Here is a 26,968-nt window from a genome sequence, read left to right on the forward strand (position 1 = left end):
TATGGTTTTCTTCTTGTAACAGCAATCGATAAGCATGAGAAATAGATGGTAAAGGGTTCATAATCAGCATACTACCCCTAAGAATCTCATAACCACTAGCAAGTTTCATCAAGAATTCAGTCAATCTACGATTCTCTCTTGACTTAATCAATTTCTGAGTAATTGCACACGTGCAATTATTGCATTCACAAGTAGGAATTGTATCTATAGCATCTAATTGATCCCAAATCATCTTTATCTTGGTAAAATATGCAGAAATAGAGTCTGTGCCTTGTCTAATTTCATGTAATGATTCTTGCAAAGAATATAGAGATGTGCCAGAAGCTTGACCATACCTTTCTTCGAGATTAAGCCATATCTCTCGAGCAGTCGGAAAATAGAGTACGCTTCTGGAAATGCTTGGATCAAGACTACCAACTAACCACGAACTTAACATGCTGTTGCAACGCTCCCATGGCTTGCTCAAAACATCAGTATCTGGAGGCTTAACAATAGTTCCATCAATGAACCCAGTTTTGTTCTTAGCACTTAAACTCATCATCATAGATCGCTTCCAATCACCAAAACCAGTACCATCAAATTGAAGAGAAACTAACTTCATTCGAGGATTATCTGAAGGATGAAGATAATAAGGAGACGTAGGAACCTGAGATTGATCAACTATATTGGTAGTCGCCATTGTCAAATTAAGAAAGCTCCACAAATCACAGAAATCAACTGGAAAAGAGCCACAAATTTCGCCAGAAAAATGCACAGAAATGCACCAAGAACTCGAAATATCGAGAAATATCAGCAATTATACTGAGAAATCAATCAAATCGTGATGAATCAAAACACAATCGCGAAACAAATTACAATCAGGATCAAATCCGATCGCTCTGATACCATGTTACAAATCACAATATAACCAACAACTTTACTAAATTCTCATTGAAATGAAACAATGTGTCAAACATCTGCTACACTACACAAGCTTGGATTACTGTATACTACAAATCTGGAGAAGAAGTAATGGAGACAGAGCTACTGTAATCACCTATCATTCTAGAGAGAGAGAAGACTACATAACAGCTAAACTGAATGAATGAAAATGAATGAGTGTGTGAGTCTCATTATATAGAAAACAGATTTCTGTTATGAGCAAGTGGCATTCAGTTAGTTAGGTGCAATGCTGGCATGCTGACTGTGCTCTGTGGGACCATCTGCTTCTAGCTCATTACTCTTAACAGAATGCATAGAAGATGAGCCAACAGCAGGATCCTCATTCTGTTTTCGTAGTAAAAATCCTTTACCCTGTGCCGATAAATACATCAGTGATGAAATGTCATAAAGCTTAATTCACAACTTTTACATGTGGTCGATGTTATGAATCATAATTAATCATGTCAGAACTATGAAAGTTGATGATTGAGTGGTACATACAGACAATTCACAAGTAGGCTTCCTTTAAAGTACAAGTATAATAACTAGAAATATGCACAGATCAACCATAAGACAAGGATTTGCAAATTCAAGTCCTGGGGCAATAAAGACCAAACACTAAGAAGGAATCTCATTGAATTTTCTTCTACAGTGTTTAGTGATAGCAGCAAGTGCAAAAGAAAATTTCAGGAATAAACCATGAAACAAAGAAAATTGAAACAGATTAAAATATGTATCTTCAAGCTGTACACTAAGCTCAGCAAAAACTGTTTCTCCTCTGGTAAGACAACTTTCTTTAATAAAAAACCCGAGGGAGTCGCACAACAAAATTAATTCACACAGAGGCGGGGTAGTTCCAGTTTATCAGGTGTGACAATCGGCGATAATATTGGCTTGAAGACTCTCCACACTTCATCCAAATTAAGCCTGCTATCAATTAATATTGCCCCTGCAATACTCTCCACCAAGTCCCCAAGTGCCTGTAACGCACATATTTTGTAAACCGTCAGACTAGTTAAATGGAAGAAACAAAAGATCAGACGTCAAGCAAAAAAGGGGTGTCGTGTCACGTGTGTCATCCATTATTGTTAGATGACTAGAGGATACATCTACATTTTATCATCTTTATATTCCTAATATAAGAACATCTAGTCTTACTTGGCTATAACCATGCCAATTTCATCAGTCAAATATTTTGATTTGAAACATTATATTTGGCTCTCTTCCTGTTATCTCCAGAGTGTCAACAACCTTCTTATTAGATTTAGTTTATTACTTTATTCTGATCTTTCATTGATTAAAACATATATAATGCTATATTTAAATTAAAAATCATCGATACTAGATTCCAGATCTTTCCTATTGCTAAGGACAATATTAGACTTAATTTCTTACCTTTTCAATAATTCTTTAATTGACTAAAAATTATAGTATTATATGGTTTGGATCAAATAAAAACGAAATTCAAGTAGATAACATTGAGAAAAACCAAGACATCTCCAACCACAACAACAATATAGTGAAGATCCTGCACAATTTACTGTAAAAATTACACTATATTCACTATCAACTCCAACCCAATAACACCAAATCCCACTCCAAAAGGTACATCTTTTGTATTAGGAGGTATATCTGTGACTTCTTGGCAGAACATGAAAGGGACAAATCTTTCAACAATGCAAAAACTTTTTCTTCTTATGATCATCACACTCGTGTGGTTTGCAGCTATAAAAGACCTTAAATATAAAAAAATGGCTTAATAACCTTTTAATCCCCAAAGTTTGGGGGTTTGTACCGATGCGGCTTCAATGTTTTAACTCGGTCGATTCAACCCTCCAAGTTTCACAAATGTTCCTTTCAACCCTCATACCGGTATGAATGAATAAAATGGTATACAATTGATGGACAATCATGACATTTTACACGTGAGAGTTATAATTTGGTCTATGTGAACAAGATTTGAGGATTGAGAACAAAAAACACAACTCCAACGCAACCCCCTATCCCCCATTTATTTAGGTGAGAGAAAGTTCAGCCCTTAATTGAGGGATGAAAAAGAAACCCCCTATATTCTCCATGTCATCACCCTCTCAAATTTCATCTTAATTTTCAGTTATTTACCATTGCAATCTCTCTCTCTCTCTCTCTATTTCAGTTGCATGTATGAATTTGAAATATAGGGTATCAATATAAGGAATACCATTGGAGCAAACTAACTTTTGAGTCCCCTATATTTTAAATAACCATTAATATATAATAGTGTAGGGGTTGAAAATAGGGAATTGCTTTGGGCTTGCTCGAGCAACCCCAATGGTTTTACCTATTTTGAACCCCTAAAATATAATAAATTAATGGTTATCTAATATATAAGTAACCAAAATGTTGTTTTACTCTAATGGTATTCCCTATAATCATCTATATATTTAAAAAAAATAATATTTTATTATTACTTGTACCATGATGGTGGAGATAAAAAAGGAGGGAAAATAAAAAATGAAAGAAAATGAGAGAGGGAAATGAGGTGGAAGAAATAAGGGCTTACTTTTCTCTCCCCTAAAGAAGGGGTTTTGTTTTCTCTTACCTAAAAATTTTAAGTAAGGAGAGGAGGGTTGGAGTGAGCAATTTTTACTTAAACCCCTATTTTTGTCCACATAAGCTCATTATAGGTAAGGGAGATGTTCCCTTGGAGTTGCTCTAAGGGCATTAAAACATTGAGGGTTGAAAGGAACATGTAATGTATTTATATATATTCTTTAGGGGTTAAAAGGAACAAGATGTATACTTTAGGGGATAAAAGTAACGAGCAAACTTTACCTTAATTAAATAGTAAATGTCAATTTTACCTCCTTTATATATCGTTTTTTTGGCTTCATATCAGTATGAGAGCTAAAAGAAACATTTGGGGAACTTGAAGGCCGGTTGAGTCGGCCGCATTAGTATATACCCCCAAACATTGAGGGTTAAAAAGTTATTAAGTCTAAAAAAATTATATGTATTTGGTTCGCATGATACCCACTCTTGTGTGATTCTCAGTATTAATCAAATATATATAACGAAGAGAGAATTAGTTAAGATATTTGATGTCATACCTCGGCAATCTTCCACAATGTTTCAAATCTGCTAAATGGCATGTCCAGGAAAACAAGTTTTTGTAGGTGAATAGCAGAAGGAAAATGTGTCCAAGGACAACCATGCCAACTAATGCACCTTAACTCAAGAAATGAAGTTGTAATATTTCCTTTGATACCATGGACATCAACTAATTTTAATAACCTTAAGTTTGGCAACCTTTCAAATATCTCAGCATTGCAGTATTTGTACTTAGAAACCACATTTGGCATATGTAATGAAATAAAAACATGTATGATTTCTCATAATGAGGAATAAAATATTTAGCTGTTTGTTTACCCCTTGATTTGGTAAAGCCTGACATGCTTCTTCTTGATTCAGGTACAAGCGCCGGCATGGAGCATGTTTGGATTCTTCAAAAATAACGTTCCTTCCCATGTCCTGTATGAGATTATGCATCTGAAGTCTATTATTCAAATCAATGGTTAGTAGACACCTTTCGACTAGAATTGGTATCCCAGCCTCCGGAAACAAATCACAGGATTCGAATACATCAACAGCCTCATCTATGTTCTTTCCCACGAAAAAGAATACAATATCAAGGAAAATAGCCTTCTCCGTGTCATCTTCTAATTCATCGTAACTCATTTGTAGGATTTTTTGGATATCATTCATTGGCATTTTTTGAACTTTTTGAAGTTTAGCTTTCCAGAAGGACACATTTGTCCTACCACATAAAGATGAACCCAACATCTTTAGAGCTAATGGAAGGCCTCCCGCATAAGTAACAAAACTTTTAGACAAAGCTAAGTATTTTCCTGGAGGCTTTGATTTTTTAAAGGCATGATAGCTAAAGAGATGTAGTGAATCCATTCGATTCAAATGCTTCACCATATATGTATCTACATTTAACATTTCCACTTTTAGTTGATTTGGAAGGTTTGCATCCCTTGCCGTAATTATAACTCTGCTTCCATCAATAAATAGCTTTCAAATCCTTGCTAGCAATTCTGTATAGCTTGACCCGTCCAAATCATCAAGAACAATGAGGGCTTTCTTAGAACTGAGAATGTAATTTTTGGCATACATAAATAGTACATATTTTCAATCATATCCGCTTCACTCCTGTTGATTTTGATAGAAAACACACGCACACGCGGAAAAGCCCGAGGCTTGCGAAGCCACGAAACTCCCCTCGAAATCCCACAATTTGCACCCCCCTGCGCACACTTAGGTGGTGGAGCATAACACACTAACACAAGTTAAACACTACAAGAGTGTTCTACTATATAAAGCCATTGAAGGCCCATATTCTTTTCTATGTGGGATACTAGCTTTCTTTCCAACTTTTCCACTACCAAGGAAGCAACTTTGGATCATCACAACTCATCCATTCCTTAGTCGTTTTGAGTGAATAAACATGCATTGGAAAGCTCTCTCGGAGGAGAACATAATCCAAGCATAACCCGTCACGAACACGTAGCCGAGCCTCACTCAAATTTGTGCTCAAAATGACAAACTTCCAACACTCATCGTAGAGGAACTTACTCTTTCGTGTCTTTCAAATGGTATCCTGATAGATTTGCATTTCAGTAAGCGCGGACTTCCACTTCTCAATCCGATGCTTCTTATGCTTTGCAAGAGCTACACCAAAATTCCCCTTGTGGTGTCGTAGATCTGATGGATGAACATAGTAAAATACGGGAACAACCTGAGTCTTTGTTCTCTTGCAACTAAGAATCTCTACGAGCTCATCAAGGCACCATGAAGAACGAGCATAGTTCTTTGAGATAACAACTACAAACATCTTTGAATGTTTGATTGCATGACGCAGAGCTGATGAAATATCTTGACCCTTTTCAAGTGCAGGATCATCTCTGAAAGTTACAATCCCCGCCTGATCCAAAGCATAATAAAGATGCGAAATGAAATTTCTGCGAGTGTCCTTGCCGTAAAAGCTCAAAAAGACATCCCATAGAGGGGATGAATAATTGACAGCTAACTGACTAGTTGTGGTATCCACCAGAACTTCATTTTTGTCTTTCACCACCAAACACTGCTGCTGGGGGTGAGCAGAGGGCTTAAACATCACCGAAATAGCGTAGGACAAGGCAAGTCCCAAAGCTGCAAAAGTAACCAAAGTCATTAGTTAAAAATGAAGGAAAACAACTAAGGTTTCTATCTGATGCCTCTCTGTATGCTTGGGAGTTTTTTGATTCTAGTCTTGGCTCTTTTTTACTATTACAATGTGTTTCCTACCTCTCCCTCGGATCATTATCCCATTTTTATCTTTATTAAATGCCTATTGTTTACAAGCTAGATTAGTAAAAAAAGATTATGTTGCAAATAGCCCCGCATATCCATGCATTTTCACGTTACTTTTTTTGTCCACTTGCTTGCTGTTTTCTTTTGAAAATTACGCTTTTATATTAGGTCTGCATCTCCGAGCCCGGTGCTCCCGGGGCGAGCTGGGTGGATTACCTTTAATTAACCAACCCAATTTATTTAGTTCGGTGTGTCTAAAACTTTATCATGTCACAAAAAAAATTATAAACTAATTAGACTTTTTACGTGTATTTTGAGTGGTTGGGATGGGAGGAATTGATCGGGTTGATACAAAATAAAGAGTAAACATATAAACTTAACTTAGTTTTGGATGTTCTGTCCAACATTATTCGATTCTTTCGTGAATTAACAATTTACAAATATACAAATCATCATGTATACTTTAATTTCAAAAACCTTGTAAATAAATCATGTATACTGTGAATGTACATCGTTCGACAGTTTGCCTTTTTTCTAGACTTTAATTTACTCATGAAATATATATGAAGTACAAAATGTCTGCATATATGTAGAGCTAGTGGTAAATATAATTTTATATAATACGCACTCCCACCCAGTTATTTCTATTTGGGTTGACATGGAGGTTAGAAAAATTTATAAAATAAGAGTGAAAAAATAAGAGCGGTCGATATTTAATATATAAACACTACAACAATTCGAGACATTTACAACGGATTTTTTTCGCCTTTTCCGTCGTAATTAGTATCATTTACGACGGAAATTTTCTGTCATTTTTGCTGGCGTTCCATGTTCAAAAAAAGTAAGTAATTTACTTTGTGTCGCAAGTTATCTCTTCAGTCGTAAGTTCAGCCAGGTGAACCCCACTGCTCAATTTTAGCAACCACAATATATGACGAATAATCCGTCGTATTTACAGTGTGGGCCCACCATATTTTCGCCGGAATTAACATCGTAAATTCAGTCGTGGACCCCACTGCTCAATTTATCAACTACAATAAATGACAAAAATATCCGTCGTATTTTTAGTGTGGACCCCACTCTTCCATTTATCAACCACAATATATGACGAAATATTTCATCGTATGTTTGTCACGTAGACCCCATTGGCCAAATTATAAACCACAACATGTGCAGAAAATTTGTGTCAAGTGTTGCATTTATAACGGAATTTTAGTCGTTTGTATCTCAGATGTAATTATAAACATTTGAATATACAATTTTTTGTTTTTCAATTCGTGACCATTATTCTGGCATTGCTAAATTATACATAAATAAACCTGCCCAATACCATACAACCAAAACTCCATCCAAATCCAATTGCAACAATATAAATAGATTAGATAAAAGACTAAAGTTCATATATCAAATGGGCCATTCATTGGGTCACAAGCAGTATAAGCAATGCAGTTAAAGATGATTAAGTTGTGGCCTCGACCCTATATATATAGTAGCTTACTCACTTCAAATTAAACCTTGATAGAAAAAGGATATAATTTTTCTGTTTCAAGAACTCACATCGGCTGACACAAAAATGGAATTAAAGAAAATGACATCCAACCATTTAAACATATATTTCAATATTTAACTGATCCAAAAATGAACATGAAAAAGAAATTCAAGCCTGTAGGTACGCTGCATATAATGCAGAAATAATAAAAATTCTGAAACCACATTGAGGGGAATATTGTTGCACAAACGGCTCTTACAAATATTCAGCAAAAAAAGAAGTTGAGACTAATGTTTCCAAAGAGGAGAGCATTTATCTTGAAAGTAACACTTCACCCATGACTTTTCATTGCTTCTACTCTTTAGAAACATAGTTGAGAGCACCGGTAATTTCAACTTATATCCCCTATTCCCCATGACTTTCCCATGACTTTCCATTGCTTCTACTCATTAGAAACATAGTTGAGAGCACCGGTGATTTCAACTTATATCCCCTATTCCCTGTGAAAAAGCAGCAAAACGTATAATAGTCAATAATACAGAAAATACGAAAAGAGAAACTCGGATTTGATTCAGAGAACATATCACATACATTGGGCAACATATATTACAAATATTTTGAGACAATATCTTGTTTTCGGTCCTTTTACTATATGCTGCAACGATATGGACAATTGTTCTAACCTTAGTTGTCATAATGACTTTATTGTAGTTGAGTTTATCATGTCAATGTTATCACCATCATTTCTTCTTTCTCGTAATCTTGTAAAGGGCAATCAAATGAATGAATGAGTCCGAATTTTTGCCCAAAATTTAAAATTTCAAGTCAAATGTTCGAGAGATTTAATTTCGACAATAAATTGTCGAAATTAAACTGCCGAAAATACCTATATATAGTATGGCTAATTTCGACGCCCTTAATTTTGACGGTTAGAATTCTGTCGAAAATAGCATGTTCGATTGTCGAAAATAATTAATTTTGTCAGAATTTTTCCGTCAAATTAAATTACACGAGTTATGTGAAATCTCATCATACAAAACTATATCCACTCTTTTTTTTTTAATATTCACTAAGTCTATTCTATTCCATTCCATTTATCATTAGAGTTTGGCTTGACAGGCCAACAGGCTATAAATGTGACTTTTAAAACGAAAATCGAATTGTTTCATCTTCTATACGTTCACAATTCAGGTGATGTGCTGATCTCATAATAGTGGGCCGAATAATTACTAGTTTAAGAACATAGTCAGTATTTATCTCTAATTAGAGGATTACTATCTCATATATTCATTACGACTGAAACAATATACATTTATATGAAGTGACCAAAAGTTTTTAAATATATTATATTCTACCCGCATGAGTCGCCTTTATTATTTTCTACCATCTATCGTTGAATTTACTTAAAACGAATTTGAACTTTTCATTTCTAAAAGGGTAGTAAAATTTCCGCCAAAATACATAAATTCTATAGATGTATATTCCACCATTACCAGTTGAATGTAACGACATCCGTGAAGTTTCCGTCCTCGTCTTAGCTAGTGGGTTGCAATTTTTAATTCGATCGAGCTTGGGCGAATATATATATATATATATATATATATATATATATATATATATATATATATATATATATATATATATATATATATATATATATATATATATATATATATATATATAACAGAACCACAATGTGAATTTTAATCCCTAATATTTAGGTCACAACACAAAAATGGAATTAGAGAAAATGACGTCCGACCATTTAAACATAAATTTTAATATTAAACTCATCCCAAAATGAACATTAAAAAGACATTCAAGCCTCTATTGGTACACTGCATATACTGCAGAAATAATATAAATATTCAAACCACATTGAGGGAAATGTTGCAGAAACGGCCATTCAAATATTCAGCAAATGGAAGTTGAGACTAATGTTTTCCTAAGAGGCCAACATTTATCTTGAAAGCATCCCCATTACTTTCTATTGCTTCTACTATAACAGCCCCACTGATTATTTTATTAAATTCATTAATTTTATTTTAATCATTTTAATTGTTTAATATTTGGAAGATATATTACTTTCTTAATCGGATAAACACACTTGACCCTATATTATAGGTGAGCTGTAACCACTACTTGTAACTAAATAGAGGATAAGTGATGATATTTTTGAAATAGAGTTATCTCTTCTAACTATACCTATCGTCACAGCTTTATAAATAATATTAAGTGAGAGAGCTGGTGTGTGACCCATTAGCCAGCGATAAAAATTATATAGTGTACTGATACGCAGAAGAAAGAAACACAGCAGAGGGAGAGTCATGAGTTTGGAGCAGTAAAGAAAAACAAGGTTTGGGTTATTTAGGGTGTAGTTGTCACGTGGGTTTTGCATATAAGGCGCTCAGGAAGTACTAAATGCTCTGTTTTGAAGAAATTCAGGCCATCATATTAAGACGTCTTAAATAGAGTATATATCCTTCGGGAGGTTTGGTTTATGTTGTTTATCAATTTATATTTGTGGTGTAAATATTATATGTTATACTAATTTTATTTATTTATTATTTTTAAATCTCAGGTTTATAGTAATTCGTGCGGCCACACTTTTTTTTAGACTCTTGAGTCTTGGCTGAGGTAAGCAAACTATCATGTAGACTTAATTTGATATAACATGATTTTATTTTATTTAATATAATGATTCTGTGATATGCAAGCATGATATTTGTTAAAGTTCTGATTTATTTTACGACTCATGAGAATCTATATTTTTCCAGAATTGACCACAGTATGTACATGTGTGGATAATAACTTATGTGCTCGCTTGTATTTTTAATCTTGTATATATACGTGCATATTTTAAAAGTTAGTGTAATTACAAATTTATTTTGTAGCAACATATTATATACCTTCTGTTATCGAATTAAATTAATTTTAATGACTGCTTTATTTTATGTATATTATTGTGGCACTGTATTATTTTAAATTCATTAAATTATCATTGTCATTATAGTTAAATTTATTTTCCTAGTTTCGCAAAGAACTTGAATAGTTTATATTTATTTTATTTCTGAAATATATTATTATAATGTGGTGATTATATTCGCATATTATAGACTATAAGTTTTACCAGTTAATTATACCATGTATTTTAGCAAGTCAGTAGCCTATTTTCTTCAAGTGCTACTAAAACGTTCGGTCTAACTACTTGATTTATTGTTTATTTAATTTATTTAAAATGCTATTTAAAGTAATGAATTTTGCTTTGGTCTGATTTTATAAGTGTGTGATTATTATATATACGTGTTACTTATTTTATATAAAATCTCAGTGTATTTTTATAATTTTGGAAATAATAGTAATTAGTTTGTTATTATTATTATCATTGAATTAAATGTGAGATGTATAATATTTATTTATATATCAGATCTCATGCCTTTTAAATTTGTTAAGTGAATTTTTGCTAAATAATTTTATTGATATGTGTAGCATATTAGTTAATAATATTTATTTAATATATAAGTCTGCTTTATTACTAAAGCATATATTTACATGATTTCCTCGATTATCAAGTTATTAGTTATTTATCTTGAATATATGTCTTTGATTACTATTAAGAGCAAACCACTGTGTTGTGTAGCAGCGTGCTAGTCGCACGTTGAGCTAGCTATTTAACTTTCAGTAGCGTATATATTTTAAGGTTGTGATAATGATATCCGGTATGTGCCGAATTGATACATATAGTCTTGTTAGTGTTATTATTATATTATTAGTATAAAATAGGTTGAGTTCTCTTCACCGGTTAATGTTAATAAATCTGATTTTTTTTAGATTTTAATAAGGAGTAGGCAAATCTGGTTGTGGATACTTCAGAGATAGTTTAGTATTCATATCAGGTACGGATTCTACTTCTTTCTCTCCTTTTATTTGAAGAATAAATATTTATAATATTTATTATTGTGACATCCCTAAAATCTCTTTTGTTATTACACACTACTCTTTTCACTTGGCCTCCATATAATGGAATTATTGTTGCCTTGACTCATATTGTTTACTTTCGTTTTAATATTGTATCATTGTATACATTTTGTTCATTGAGTCGGCAACTTTTGTAATTGTTTGGGCTCTTAAACTTATCCGTGTGGGTAAATCACGGACAATGTTCACATGGAGTTCGTAGTAAAGGTGAACTAGACACCAACTCGTATCGGTGATTTAAGCATACGAGCACGTTTTTGGGGTATGAGACGTGAGAAGATCATGATCGTTATTGTTTTGTGGAATGTTTTATACATTCTTTATTTCTTCTTGTGGATAACCGAAGAAGAAATCATTGTTCTGTATTTGCTCGGTGATTGGAGTTGAGCAAGTACAGTTTTGTGTAAGAGACCCGTATTATGTCATTTATTCATCATTGAGTCTTAGTTATAGTTCATCGTTTATCTCGATTTGACTTGAGGTACTTATTTGTACCAACTTATTGTGATTATTGTTTCGAGATTATTGATACTCCTTGCACCTACATTATTTTTATATTCGTACTGGGCATTGGCTCACTCTCGTTTGTTTCTTTTCCGCAGGTAATCAGGGGTAGCGGGGAGAGTGATGAGTGACACCCACTCTAGTTGCTTTCTTTGTTAGGGGCTAATAAGACTTTAGAACTTATATTCATGTTGATGTTGATTTAAGACTTTGTTGGATTTATCATTATGGAGTTCAGACTTTATTATCCACATTGATATTGTGTTTGTTAAATCATTATATTATTTCCGAATGAATTTAGAATCATTTAATCGTTTAGCCCTATTGTAAAAGTGGGGTGTTACATCTACTCTTTAGAAACATAGTTGAGAGCACCGGATTTCAACTTATATCCCCTATTCCCTGTGAAAAAGCAGCAAAACTAATAATAGTCAATAATACAGAAAATACGAAAAGAGAAACTCGGATTTGATTCAGAGAACAGATAACATTGGGCAACATATTTTACCACACAAGTACAAAGGTAAAATGAGTCGCTAGAAATAACCACCCCGAGCTTACCATTAAGGGAAGAATCTTTACTAACAAATAAACCTAGCAGATCGACTCTGCTGATCAACAGATATATTAGGTAATAAGTAAACTTAGTAAACAAGTAGCAAATTCAGCTATTTCAATTCATATATGGACCAGATATGAGATCACAAAATAGGTGTGCATATATCTGCAGATTGCATGATAATTCAGTCACTAAATTTTCTGTCATCGGTAGTAGTTGTTCCAATGGGGATATTAAGCACATCGGTGTTTTTCAGCTATGCCCTTGTCTTGTAATTAACTGATCTGTTGATAGATTGAACAGTTTTAAGACAACAGAAATGTTTTTTGCAAAGGAAGATTGACTCCATTAAACTGTGCAGTACAGCTTATTGCCTTGTCTAGGTCCTTCCAGTACTATGTTGCACGGGGACGCCTACTAGGTGGAGTACCGCAGTTTGGGGACGTCCCGGGGACGGGGACGGCTGGGGACGGCTTGGGGACGTCCCCAGAAAGTTGGGGACAGCAGGTTAAAATTGGGGACGATTCCTCGAGTAAAATGATAAATATACCCGTCCCCAATTAAACATAACATAGAAAACCCCAACTCAGTGGCTTCTATTCAAGTTATATACATTATTCACACGTTCTTCATATATACATACAATCATAACTCTTCTCAAACTACTTTCTCTCTCAACCAAATAAATATAACTCATTAGTTTTCAAAGGAATCACAACATGGAATTAGTGGTACTGGATATGGACATGATGAAAGTGGAAGTGGATCTGACAATCAACCTCCTTTGTGACCCTAAAATGGAGAATGAGTTGATCTCCGGTGATATTAATATTTGAGAATGTTGCATCTGTCCTATTTATATTAAATTTTTAATTTTTTATTAATATATTATGTGCCGTCCCCGTACCCTTTAATTTTGAAATTGTCGTTTCATGTCCCCGTCCCCGTACCCGTATATGTTCCCGTACCCGTCTCCGTGCAACCTAGTTCCAGTATACTATAGAGTTAAGAAATGCCTTACACGTCCAAAAATTACCATACACATCAGGGAAGAATATTAACATGTCTATTCCCATATGCACACCCAACACAAACTGGAGTATACAAACCGCGGGCAATAATAAAATGCAAATCAAGATTAGTAGAACAGCTAAATTAATTATACATTGAAACAATAATATTGTAACTAAACTTTAAGCACTAAACTATATATAATGAATAGCTTATACTTACAAAGGATGTAGGCTTGCAATCAGTGGATATGCAGGAACAAATGGAGGTCCAGCAGAAATACTCCTACTATCATCCTTCCATTGGAGCTCAGATAGCAGTACCTCAACCTTCTTACTCTTGAAATTATACGAAACAACTGTGCCCAAAACATTTGCAATAAGAGCTGAGTCTTCATCCCGTTCTCCCCTAAGAAAACCTAATATCGATTGGGTGGAGTGACACATCTGATTTCCCCCATTCACATTAACCTGTGGGAATGAAGATATCAGACGATCAATATGAACCCAGTGCTTGATATTCCACTTCATATTAACCAGGTTCAGCTCGTACACATTCAAAATTTTTGCTGTATTATCTCGGACACCTGCAAGGTACAAGTGTCCACAAGATTCTCCAAAATGCCGGAAGTGTGAACCACGAGCCTGTGGAGGCAGAGCGATTTGGGTCAATTTCTCAGCATCGATATCAAAACAATAGCAAGATAGCCTGTTTACCCGGATCAAATAAACTGCACCATTGCAATACTCACCCTGGCATATTCCAGCCCAGTTCCAACCAAAGAAACACTGGTATCTACCCATTGACCAGTTTCTGAACTGAATTTCAAAATTTTAGACACTAGTCGGCGTCGGGATGGACAAATAAACACTTGCACACATATAACTTTGAAATGGGGTGATACCAAAGGGTCAAACGCCAAACAACAATTAGCAAAATATCCATAATTTTCGGCATTTAATTTGGGTACAGGTACTAACTTTAGTTGATTCGTAACTAAATTACGAACACAATAGAAATTATGAGCATAAAGAGCATTGAATCTAAATAAAGACAATCCATTACAAGACTGTACCATCCGCATGATATTTTTTTCTGGGGGCATCAGCTTGATTGGAGCATGATCAGGTAGTTCAACTGGATCTGAACAAGAAGGAATTTTACCCCCTAATTCATCGACAGAGATTGAATGAACTGTATTATCCCGATAACAGACAGGCCTGTATAAGTAGAGTCCAGAGGGGATACGAGAACTAGGGTTTTCAACAGTGTGGCGGCGGCCGAACTGGGCATCGGAGATAAGGGCACACCATTGTTTTGATACCGATTTGAATCGGGTCAGTGATCTGACAGGTAGACGGGGAAAGATAAGATCTAGTAAGCTATCGTTGCCCCCGATCAATTCTGCTGATGGTGAACATAATTTTTGAGATTTAGGGTTCTTCCTAGTTACCATTTCTTGTCCGGCGGCGCTTTAGTAAAATGAAATGAAATAAATATGTGGTTGTTTTGTTTATATAAGCTAAGTTTGTTGTTTTGTTTATTGTGTCCAATAAATTTTGTGAAAAACATGGGGACTTAATTGTGTATTATTTGAGATTTACTGGTACAATTTATTACGCGTGCGAGGTTTAAATAACTTTTAAATATTTATATTTTATTATAATTATCACACGTATAAGTTGATTTGTAGGATTTTAAATTTTTAATAAATTTAAAATTTTTAATTCTTAATAATGAGTAAACATAATATATAACACTATTTGGAGTTTTTCTTATTCTAATAGTGGTATTGTAGTCGTTTCAACAATTGTTTGATAAATTAATAAAGAAATCTAACGGAGTTAAATAAATTTAATTCACAACTAATTTATTATCAATTTTCTTAGACATTATCTTGTGTTTTGGTCCTTTTACTACATACTGCAAAATGGACAATTGTTGTAACTTCATTGTAGTTGAGTTCCTATTCATGTCAGCGTTACCACCATCATTTCGTTTTTATTGTAATCTTGTAAATGTCAATGAATGAATGAAATTTTGTATTAATACGAATTAGGTTAATAATATCAATATGAACTCTATATTTATCTCAATTCTAAAACATGATAGAAAATTATATAGAGTTGTTTGTAATCAAATAATTTGATTTTTAAAAATTAAAAGAAATAGTTTATTTTGTGATATAGTTTTGTTGGTGGAATAATCATTACATTACAAAATTGTAATCAATATAAAAGTCTTTTATAGCAGTATAATAATAATGATTAAATTAGAAAATATTTGATGATAAACAAATTTCGGTATTTTAGTATTACTCCTTATTTATTTGAATTCTGAAATATGATAGAAATTTTATAAAGTTATTTCATGAATTAAATTATTTGAATTTAAAAAAGTAAAACAAATAGTTTTGTTGACGATGACTATGCCTGTTGATGAAAATTATGGAATACTCAAAACTCATGAGCCTGAGATAGAGCAAAGGAGCAAGATACATGGTGCTAAGTTTAAATCAATCACCTTGAAGGTTAAGGAGAAAGCACCCAAGGAAGTTGTTGTAAAGAGGAGTCACTCAAAATGAAAGGCTCTAATCACAAACTCTAATAATGAGTCATCAAACTCTGATGATGACTCAAACTTTGATAATTTCGAAGACTGTGAAGAAGATTTGTGTAGTTTCTTCGGTTTTAGTTTTGATTGCGTGAAGATTTAAGCACTTTAGTTTTCTTGTATTTGCAGTGAGAATTTATTTTTAAAATGCTATTTCTCTTTGTATTTATGAAGATAGTATTATTTATTCAATTGCGGGTACTAGTATTAAAGAAGCTCCCATGAATCACGACAGCTTAAGAAACCATGATGATGATGACGTAGACGAAGAAGGAGAGCAATATCCCTTGCAATAGATACAAGATTTATAAGGGACCAGCTCATCTTTTAAGACTAACTTTTTGAAACTCCCTATGACTTTTAAGACTAAGATGCAGAAGTATAAATGTGTATATAATGATGTAAGTTGTTAGCCCAACCTTGGTGAATGAATTTCTAATTGTTGTAGTAATTAATTTTGCAGCGTAAAACTTTTACTATCACTTATTTGAATGGTGTCTAATCAAGATTGTTTAATTTTTATCTAATTTAGCAGCGTAAAACTTTTAACATCACTTATTTCGAAGGTGTATAATCAAGTTTGTTTAATGTTTATCTAATTTATGTTTACATCAGATTGCAAATTATAGTATAGTTTGATTGGGTTATTGTGATTGGATTGGATTATATTATTTTGATTTGGTTACAGGCGGGATAGTAGCATATATATACAGCAAGATCATGGCATCTTTTTGGTAATATTTTTAATAAATTGGTCTGCTTTCAGTCGCATTTAACTTATTATATTTGACGAAAACGGTCAAATTTATAAATTTGACTGCCCAACATTAGTCAAATTTATAATTTGACTACAAATATCAGTCACAATTATAAATTTGACTAACTAAAACAAGTGGTCAAATTTATAAATATGACTGAACACAAATAGTAAGAAAAATTTGACCAATATGCTCAAATTAAATTAAAAAAGGCGGGAGATTTGAATTTTCATGATAATTTAAACTTTGAAAACGATAGCAAAAAATGATCGAAAACGGCCCAAAATAGCATGTTCAACATAATACTATCAAAAATAACTAATTTCGTCAAAAATATTCGGCCGAAATTACACGAGTTATATGTGAAATCTCATTATACAAAAAATGTATATCCACTTTTTTTTTTAATATTCACTTGTTCGATTCCATTCCATTCTATTTGCCATTAGTTTTGGCTTGACAGTCCAACAGGCTAGAAATGTGACTTCTAAGATGAGAACCGAGGTGTTTCATCTTCTATACAATCACTATTTAGGTGATGTGCTGATCTCATATATAACAATCAAACGAATAATTACTAGTTCAAAAAACGAGCCCTTTTTGGAAAAAAACAATGACAAGCTAAGCAAACTTCCGGTGATGTGTTGAAGCTTCATATAAGAAAGCAACACAAGCAATCACGACAATGAGACACCACCAACATAGAAACGAGCATTACAATGCCAACAATAAGACTCATTTCTCCCATTCTTATACTTAAGCACACAACACATAATAAAAAGAAAAATGTTTGGTGTACATAATTGTGTACATAATGATATGTGATGGGTTTTAGTTGGAATGGTCCCACTATATTCACATTAACCACCTCAATTAAAATCTTCCACATCAATTGCCACATCATTATGTACAAATTTTATGTATACAATAATGTGCACCTAGCACTACTCCAATAAAAATTTGGATGATAAATGATGCTTCTTATACACTACAACATAAGGCTATTTACGATGAAAATTAAGCCTAATATTTGTCGTAAGTTCAAAATTTATGACGGAATATTTGCGTCGTTTTTGCTCAAGTAAGTATAGCCCAGCGTCGTAAGTTCTACCTGGTGGGACCCACAATTTCATTAAAGTAATAACTAAACTTACGATGCTTAAATCCGTCGTACATTTTCAATTTATGACGGAAATTTCCGTCGTAAAGTAACTACCGACGAAGTCTTTTATGAACGTCCGTCGCAAGTCCTGGAGAAAACTTAAACTTACGACATATATTTCCATCGTAAGTTTAAATTTATCTATTGCAAAACCCTGTTTTATTTTTTGTATTCCTGCCATTTATAGCATTCAAAATAGGTCCAAAACTAGTCCACACATCCAATCCTCTTCAATACCTTTTACTAATAACAAACATTTAGAAACAATCTAACAAATGATCAATCCGCAATACCATAGTTAATTAATCAATCCGCAATACCATAATTTCATTAAATAACATCCTCACAAATATTTGTACACAAGCAAAAGGCTTAAATTATACAAACATCCATAACAAGGTGAAAGCCAATATAAGCAACAAGGTTTTAAAAAATAATGAGTATATTAACTACAAGAACTCAAGAAGTGACAATGTTGTGGAAACTGCTCCCTGAGAAGCACGTCTATTCTCAAGTGTCTCTGTTAAAGTTCGGTTGTCACTGCCATCACATCTCAGATGCTGCATAGGACCATGGAGTTTATGTTGTTTCTTGTTAATTCATTAGCATTTGGTCCATTATATGTAGGTTCAGTGATTTCTATCACAGCAACATCTCAGGAACAATATACTCTCTTTGTAGAAAATGGATATATTATATTTTGTAGAAAATAACATGTATATCCAAGCTACAATTTCAGAAATAAAACAAGCCTAGCATTTACAGAAACAATATACTCTCTTTGTCCTAATTATTTCTTTACACTTTTTCTCATTCAGTTATTTACATTTCAAAACTTATCAAATATAATAGAATTTTATAACCCAAATGTAAACTTTAGGTGGGACGAAAGGAGTATTAAAAGGGAATAGAGCTTGTGGAAGACGTTTTTAATATCATGTGAACCCCGCACATCATCACTTCTTCTTGAAAAGGGCCTCCAAAAGAAACCGTAATTTTGTCTCCGCTCCTCATTGAAATTTCATCTCCCCTCATGCATTTTATGACAGAAAAAAGTTCACCCACGTTACATAAATTAAGAAGCGCATCTGTCCCATGACTATAATGATTTGTCACACCCTCAGTTATATTTGTAATATCAAACAGAAGATATGAACGTCCCGTGTTGATGTAATTATAAACAACCCAGAACGCGAAACCCACGAAGTTATCTCCCATGTTTGGTGGAACATCAAAAGATAGTGTGCATCCCCTGTTTTTATAGCTGAACCATTCTGCAATCTCCCTGTTTTGTAGAATAGCTCAAAAGGTAGACCACGAGTCTCCTCTCATCTGTAACATACAAGAAAAATGTAAATAGATGTAAATAAACTGACTGTCCTTTAAACTGACTTTTAATGTGCTGCCGTTGTGAAAAACACGCAGTTAAATACAAATTTTCAACATTGACAGATCTGGAAAGTCTTGTAGGCTTGTCCTTTAAACTGTAAGGTATGAAAGATGAGGTGGAAGTCTTGTAGGCTTGTCCTTTTAATGCTGTAGCATCTCAGTATACACATAATCTTCAACTGTTTGAGGTAGGACAAATCAGGTAGTTGTTCTAGTGAAGCGTGGTTTTCTACCTCCAACCTTATTAGAGCATCTCCAAAGGCAAAATGTATAATGGTTGGCTATATTGATTGGCTATATGGATTATGTAAATTTTTTGCTAAGGGGACATGTATATGCTCCAACGGGATTATCTATAATTTTGCTTGTGTAAAATTATACCTAAGGGCTCACTTGGTTCGACAAATATAGCTAAGGGGTGGAGGGTTGGAGTGGTACAATTTTTACATAATATCTATAAGTGCCATCTAGATGCCACCTAGATGCCACATATACCGTTTTTGCTAAGGGTTTTTGGGGTTGGAGATGCTCTTAAATTGACTGGTAGTTCGGGAAAGGTTCTTCAATTGCTGTATAAGATGTATCGAGCCATTTTAGACACTGCATCTTCCCCACCTGCTCAGGCAATCTCTTCAGCTGTGAACTTCCTCTCAGATTCAGATGGACCAAATTAAGCAGGTCTGAAAACGAATCTGGCAGTTGTTCGATTGCACTGTTAGCTGCATCAAATTTCTCCAAGCTTTCCATGTTCCCAAATTGCTCAGGTAACTTTCTAAGCTTCTCACAGTTGCTCAAATACAAATAAACTAATTTCTTTAAGTGAGCAATTGAATCTGGCAGTTGCTCAATTGCTGTAAAACTTGCATCAAGAATCTTTAAGCCTTTCAAATCGCCCAATTGCTGCGGCAATAGTTTCAGATTTCTGCAACCTCTCAAATCCAAATGAACTAATTTCTTCAAGTGAGCAATTGAATCTGGCAGTTGCTCAATTGCTGTATAACTTGCATCAAGCCTCTTTAAGCCTTTCAATTCGCCCAACTGCTCCGGCAAAAGTTTCAGATTCCTGCAACCTTTCATATCCAAGCAACTCATAGTAGTCAATTGTGTGATGGGTTTGGGCAATCGTTTTAGAGTCACACAATCATTCACATTCAAATGGTCTTGTTTGGTCAAGTGTCCAATTGACTCCGGCAATTCTTTCAAATGTATGCACCCATCCAAATTCAAATGATGCAAAGAAGGTAGCTGTAATATTCAATGGTCAGGACAAATGAACTTTTAATCAGAAATTAGGGATACGTCTCAACCGTGGGATCAAAGAATCTGCAAAAATACCATACAACAATGCAAAAACTTTTTCTTCTTATGATCATCACACTTGTGTGGTTTGCAGCTATAAAGACCCTCAATATTAAAAAATTTATTTGTTTATGGTTCGCATGATACCCACTCTTGTGTGATTCTCGGTATTAATCGGATATATATAACAAAGAGAGAATTAGTTAAGATATTTGATATCATACCTCGGCAATCTTCCACAATGTTTCAAATCTGCTAAATGGCATGTCCAGGAAAACAAGTTTTTGTAGGTGAATAGCAGAAGGTAAATGCGTCCAAGGATAACCATGCCAACTGATGCACCTTAACTCGTGAAATGAAGTTCTGAAATTTCCTTTGATACCGTGGACATCAACTAATTTTAATAACCGAGTGATTGACACTTTGCACCCCTTATGTTTAGGCGCTTTTTCGACTTGGTCTCAAACAATTTTTTTTGGCAGTATGCACCCCAAAGTTTGAAAAGCGCTTCGCTTTTCACCCTTTTGACCAATCTCCGTTAATTGACCGTTAAAATTAACAGATTTCAGGTTTTCACTTTGCACCCCACAATTTTAATTTTTTTTCATACTTTTATCATCATTGTTATCCTTATTTTCTGCTCATATTTGTTAAACATTGATTCGATACATATCGATATAACTTGTATATATCGATTTTAATTATTAAGTAGTTGTTTGGATTGTTGATGAGATTGTGAATGATGAAAGGATTATTGATGAGATTGTTGATGATGAAAGGATTATTAAGTAGTTATCCTTTTTAATGAAGTAATGTGTCAGTTTCTAATAGTTATTTGATTTCGGTGTCAATTGTTCCATGTTTGCTATAGGAAACATTATCTGCTATCCGTCATCAGAGGTTTTATTTAGCACAAGCATGTAGTCGTATGCTTTAATTGGAGTTTTAAACACTATTGGAGACTTCAACTGGCGTTTTGTTTGGTTTCATTGGTGAATTACTGTGTAATCCGTCTGGTTGGAGATACCTTAGCTTCTAGCTAAGTATGGTTACAGGCAGGTTTAATTGTTTGTCTGCCGAAGGAGATACTTAAAAATGGCTATGATAGTGGACCATGGGTCCTTCGCAGCGGAATCAAGCTGGCTTAATTCCTGAACTTGTATAAATACTGAACATCTGTATGTAGTCTCTCTAGCTTTATTTTTTTATTTTACTTGTATTGATTTAATCTAATCATGTTTCATATTTTGTCATGATTAATTGGTTGTTCCGGTTTTTAATGCCATATTTGTGAAGTTCTTGTTTTGATAAATTTTCTTAGATGTGTTAACTGTATTAGGGATTAGGGTCATGATTTGATACAGAAATGTAACATGCACTTATATGTAAAGTGTTTAATTACATTATACTTGATGCTGTAAATTAGAAATATAGGACGTGCCACTCAATTTCTTAGCTTGTATTTCTGTGTTGTGTGCCAGATATGATGATAGAATTCAAGCCTTTTTGTGATATAATAACTACTCCCTCTGTTTTTTTTTATATGTCACTTTTGATTTTGGCACGTACTTTTAGGTGGGTTGACCGAATAGTAAAAGTTATTATTTTTAATTGATCTTTTTTGTGAATTAAAATTATGATTACATATTTTTGTTCAGAAAAAAAGGATTTCAAAAATAATACTTTTAACTACTCTGTCAAAGCACTTAAAAGTGTGTGCCAAAAGGTCAAACGTCATATATTAAAAAACAGAGGGAGTAATAAGCATATCCGAGGAAAAACAATTTGATGTTGGAGGAGAAGCTGGTATATGCGTGACACTAGCAAAATTGGATAAAATGGCCAGGTTTTCGTTAGAAACTTGTGACCTTTATTTTGGCTGTTCTTTTTCTCCTTGTAAATATGATTCTGTTTCCTCGTGAATGTTACACTCTCCTCAGGAGCAGCACGTTTTCTTTCTGTTTTGAAATATATTTTTTTCAAAAAAAAATATTTTCCTCAAGACTGCAAAAAAATATTTCAAAACACTAATGAAAAAAAATTAAAATTATGGGGTGCAAAGTGAAAACCTGAAATCTGTTAACTTTAACGGTCAATTAACAGATATTGGTCAAATGGGTGCAAAGCGAAGCGCTTTTCAAACTTTGGGGTGCATACTACCAAAAAAAATTGTTTGAGACCAAATCGAAAAAGCGCCTAAATATAAGGGGTGCAAAGTGTAAATCACTCTTAATAACCTTAAGTTTGGCAACCTTTCAAATATCTCAGCATTGCAGTATTTGTTAGTTGACATTGTAAGATCGATAATGAGACCTTCGATCTTATCCATCTCCTGAAATGTTCAGTAATAGATAATATAATAAGTAAAAAAATGTGTACTTCGAAACCACATTTGGCATATGTGATGAAATAAAAGCATGTACGATTTCTCATAATGAGGAATAAAATATTTAGCTGTTTGTTTACCCCTAGATTTGGCAAAGCCTGACATGCTTCATCTTGATTCAGGTACAAGCGCCGGCATGGACCATGTTTGGATTCTTCAAAAATAACGTTCCTTCCCATGTCCTGTATGAGATTATGCATCTGAAATTTATTATTCCAATCAATGGTTAGTAGACACCTTTCGATTAGAATTGGTATCCCAGCCTCCGGAAAAAAATCACAGGATTTGAATACATCAACAGCCTCATCTGTGTTCTTTCCCACAAAGAAGAATACAATATCAAGGAAAATAGCCTTCTCTGTGTCATCTTCTAATTCATCGTAACTCATTTGTAGGATTTTTTGGATATCATTCATTGGCATTTTTTTAAGTTTTTGAAATTCAGCTTTCCAGAATGACACATTTGTCCTACCGCACAAAGATGAACCCAACATCTTTAGAGCTAACGGAATGCCTCCCGCATAATTAACAAAACTTTTTGACAGAGCTATGTATTTCCCAGGAGGCTGTTTCTTTTTAAAGGCATGATAGCTAAAGAGCTCCAATGAATTGATTTCATTCAGATGCCTCACCATATATGTATTTACTTTTGACAGTTCTACTTTCAGTTGATTTGGCAGGTTTAAATCTCTTGCCGTGATTATCATTCTGCTACCATCTGAGAACAGCTTGCAAATCCTTACTAGAAATTCAGAATAGCTTGACTGATCCAAATCGTCGAGAACAACAAGGGCTTTCTTAGAACTAAGAATTTCCCTCAATTTTCTTAGTGCACTTTCAACGTCACGGACCTTAAAATCCTTGGCTCTGAGAAGCTCTGTCAAAAGCTGCTGAAGTAAATGAAGTAGAGGACTACCTCCTTGTGAATTCTGTTTTACATTTTCCATAAAACAACTTACATCAAATTTGTGGGCGTACTTGTTATAGAATGCCTTGGCTGTCGTAGTTTTCCCAATTCCACCCATCCCACATATTCCAAGGGCACGAACATCATTTGACTCCATGCTTAGTTGTTGATAGATCTCTTCAACGGCAAGATCTATCCCAAATAGACAAGTATCGAGGTGCAGTACCTTTCGCGATGCTTGTGGCAAAACATTCTCAACAATACGAATGATATCCGCTTCATTCCTATTCATTTTAATAGAAAACACAAAACTGTAAACCTTAGCATACATAAATAGTACATAAATAGTCCATTGACTAGTAAATATGCCAAGTTTTCACAGAGAATGTAACCCAATCAGGTAAAAACAAATGGTATATTATTAGATAAAGAATACTGTATTCGTCCCACTCATTTCTATACAGGATTTTTTCAAAATATAGCTGTATGATTAATCTTCTAAATTTTTTGTTTCTAATTATAAATAATTTGTGAAACTACATTTTTATAAAGTATCTATACAACTCAATGGACGGAGGGAGTATATCGCAGTGGGACTTACTCTTCAGCGTCTTCCAAATGGTATCCTGATAGATCCGCGATTTCAGCAAGCGCCAATTTCCATTTCTCAATCCTATTAGCCGAGTGACGCTTCTTATGCTTTTCAAGAGCTACGCCAAAACTCCCCTTGTGGTGTCGTAGATCGGATGGATTAACATAGTAAAACACAGGAACAACCTGATTCCTTTTTCTCTTGGAGCTAAGGATCTCTACAAGCTCATCAAGGCACCACGAAGAACGAGCATAGTTCTCCGAGATAACAACAACAAACATCTTCGAAGTTCTGATTGCATGACACAGTCTTGACGAAATTTTCTCACCCTTTGGTAGTGCAGGATCATCTCTGAAGGTCACAATTCCAGCTTGATCCAAAGCATAGTAAAGATTCGAGATGAAATTTCTGCGAGTGTCCTTACCATAAAAGCTCAAGAAGACATCCCATAGAGGTGATGAAGAAACATCATTGACCACCTCTGCTTTGTTATCATCAGACCTCTGATGCGTTTCCTTTGGCTTGGGAGACCAAAACATCACCCAAACAATGTAGGACAAGGCAAGACCGAAACCAACATGTGTAACGAAAGTCACCAGAGAGAGATCTACATGTTTTATAATTGATTCTATGAACGTTTTCCATAACTCAAAAGACATTGATTCAAAATGAAGCAGAGGAGCTGAAAATAATGCAATTGCTTATCAACTTTCAGTCTCTAAAATATGTTGTCCGTATGTCTTATCTTTTCAATACTGTGAGTTTTTACTTTTTAGTGAGGTTGGGAGAATAGTTGAAAAGTCTCCCCTCTGCATTCTGTTCTATGTAGGGCTGTTTAACGAACCGAGCTGTTCGCGAACAAGCTCGAGCTCGGCTCGTTAAGAGCTCGTTCGGCTCGGCTCGTTAAGTTAACGAGCTCGAGCTCGAACACAAAAAATTGTTCGTTAAGTAAACGAGATCGAGCCGAGCTTTTAGTATGTTCGGCTCGAGCTCGGCTCGAGCTCGGCTCGTTAAAGCTCGAAAAAATGTAATATTTTCGGGGTTTTTTTTATAATTTATATATGTTATTGAACTCAGAATTCAACATATAATTAATATATATATATATATATATATATATATATATATATATATATATATTTTAGTGATGTAACCAAAATTTCGGAAAATAATAATTTTATATGGTTTGCTATTTTAACAGTCAAGTAGAAGGTTAACTAGTACCGCTAACTAGTGTTTAATCCTAATTTAGTGTTTCAATATTTTAAAAAATATTTCTTACCGATCCAACCGTATGGATGTTAACATATATACATTTTAGTGATATAAACAAAGTTTAAAAAAAATTAAAATTATTTGGTTAGCTATTTTAAGAGTCAACTAGCGGTTTGTCCTTATTTTTTTTCTGGCTCGGCTCGACTCGATTCGACTCGGCTCGGCTTGTATTTGTTCACGAACAAGCTCGTGTTCGGCTCGTTAGTTAACGAGCCGAGCTTGAACACAATTTTTGTTCGATAAAAAAGCTTGGCTCGGCTCGGCTCGTCAGAAAAAAAATTAAAACTCGACTCGGTTCGGTCAAAACTCGGCTCGGCTCGGTTCGTGAACAGCCCTAGTTCTATGCTTTGCTCTAAGGGTCTTGGTCATTTTACCTACGGGTTTTTTAGTGGGTGACCAGTGGCACACACTAACAACAACTTTTCAGGTAAGTATTGCATTCTTATTGGTTCCAATTTTAATAATAATAATAATAATAATTCTGCATGTACAAAAATTCACACCAATTAAAATCCTCCACCTAAGTTAAATTGTTTTGTTAATATGAGAAAGACCCTTTTACTTAACTAGTTGAGAAGCCGCGCGTTGCGGCGGCTTATAAAAATTATATTAATAATTCAATATTAATATTTGTAGAATAAAATAATTTTGTGGCTATCTATAAAAAATATATTAATGTTTCAAAATTAATATTTGTAGGATAAAATAAATTTTATATTATATAAATCTTGATGTAATACTAATACTAATATATAAAATTGAAAAATTGGATTATAATTCATGGTGAAAAA

At 34.0% G+C, this 26,968-nt stretch overlaps 2 protein-coding genes across 2 annotated transcripts; both read right to left on the minus strand.

Moving 5' to 3' along the window:
- Positions 1-1,155: 1,155 nt before the first annotated feature.
- Positions 1,156-25,566, minus strand: LOC108201528 (disease resistance protein RUN1-like). The gene is made up of 6 exons (XM_064085414.1): positions 24,912-25,566; positions 23,484-24,594; positions 23,255-23,349; positions 4,011-4,194; positions 1,761-1,901; positions 1,156-1,293 (listed from the first exon to the last, which is right to left on the minus strand). The coding sequence occupies exons 1-6, from the start codon at positions 25,559-25,561 to the stop codon at positions 1,156-1,158; spliced, it is 2,319 nt and encodes a 772-aa protein (XP_063941484.1). The 5' UTR covers positions 25,562-25,566.
- On the minus strand, positions 20,177-21,420 carry LOC135149768 (disease resistance protein RUN1-like). Its single transcript, XM_064085628.1, has 2 exons — positions 21,242-21,420; positions 20,177-20,963 (listed from the first exon to the last, which is right to left on the minus strand). Exons 1-2 carry the CDS (start codon positions 21,281-21,283, stop codon positions 20,250-20,252), a joined length of 756 nt encoding a protein of 251 aa, XP_063941698.1. The 5' UTR covers positions 21,284-21,420; the 3' UTR covers positions 20,177-20,249.
- Positions 25,567-26,968: the final 1,402 nt, after the last annotated feature.

This window comes from Daucus carota, chromosome 9, assembly GCF_001625215.2.
Source record: "Daucus carota subsp. sativus chromosome 9, DH1 v3.0, whole genome shotgun sequence".
NCBI classification, from domain to species: domain Eukaryota; kingdom Viridiplantae; phylum Streptophyta; class Magnoliopsida; order Apiales; family Apiaceae; genus Daucus; species Daucus carota.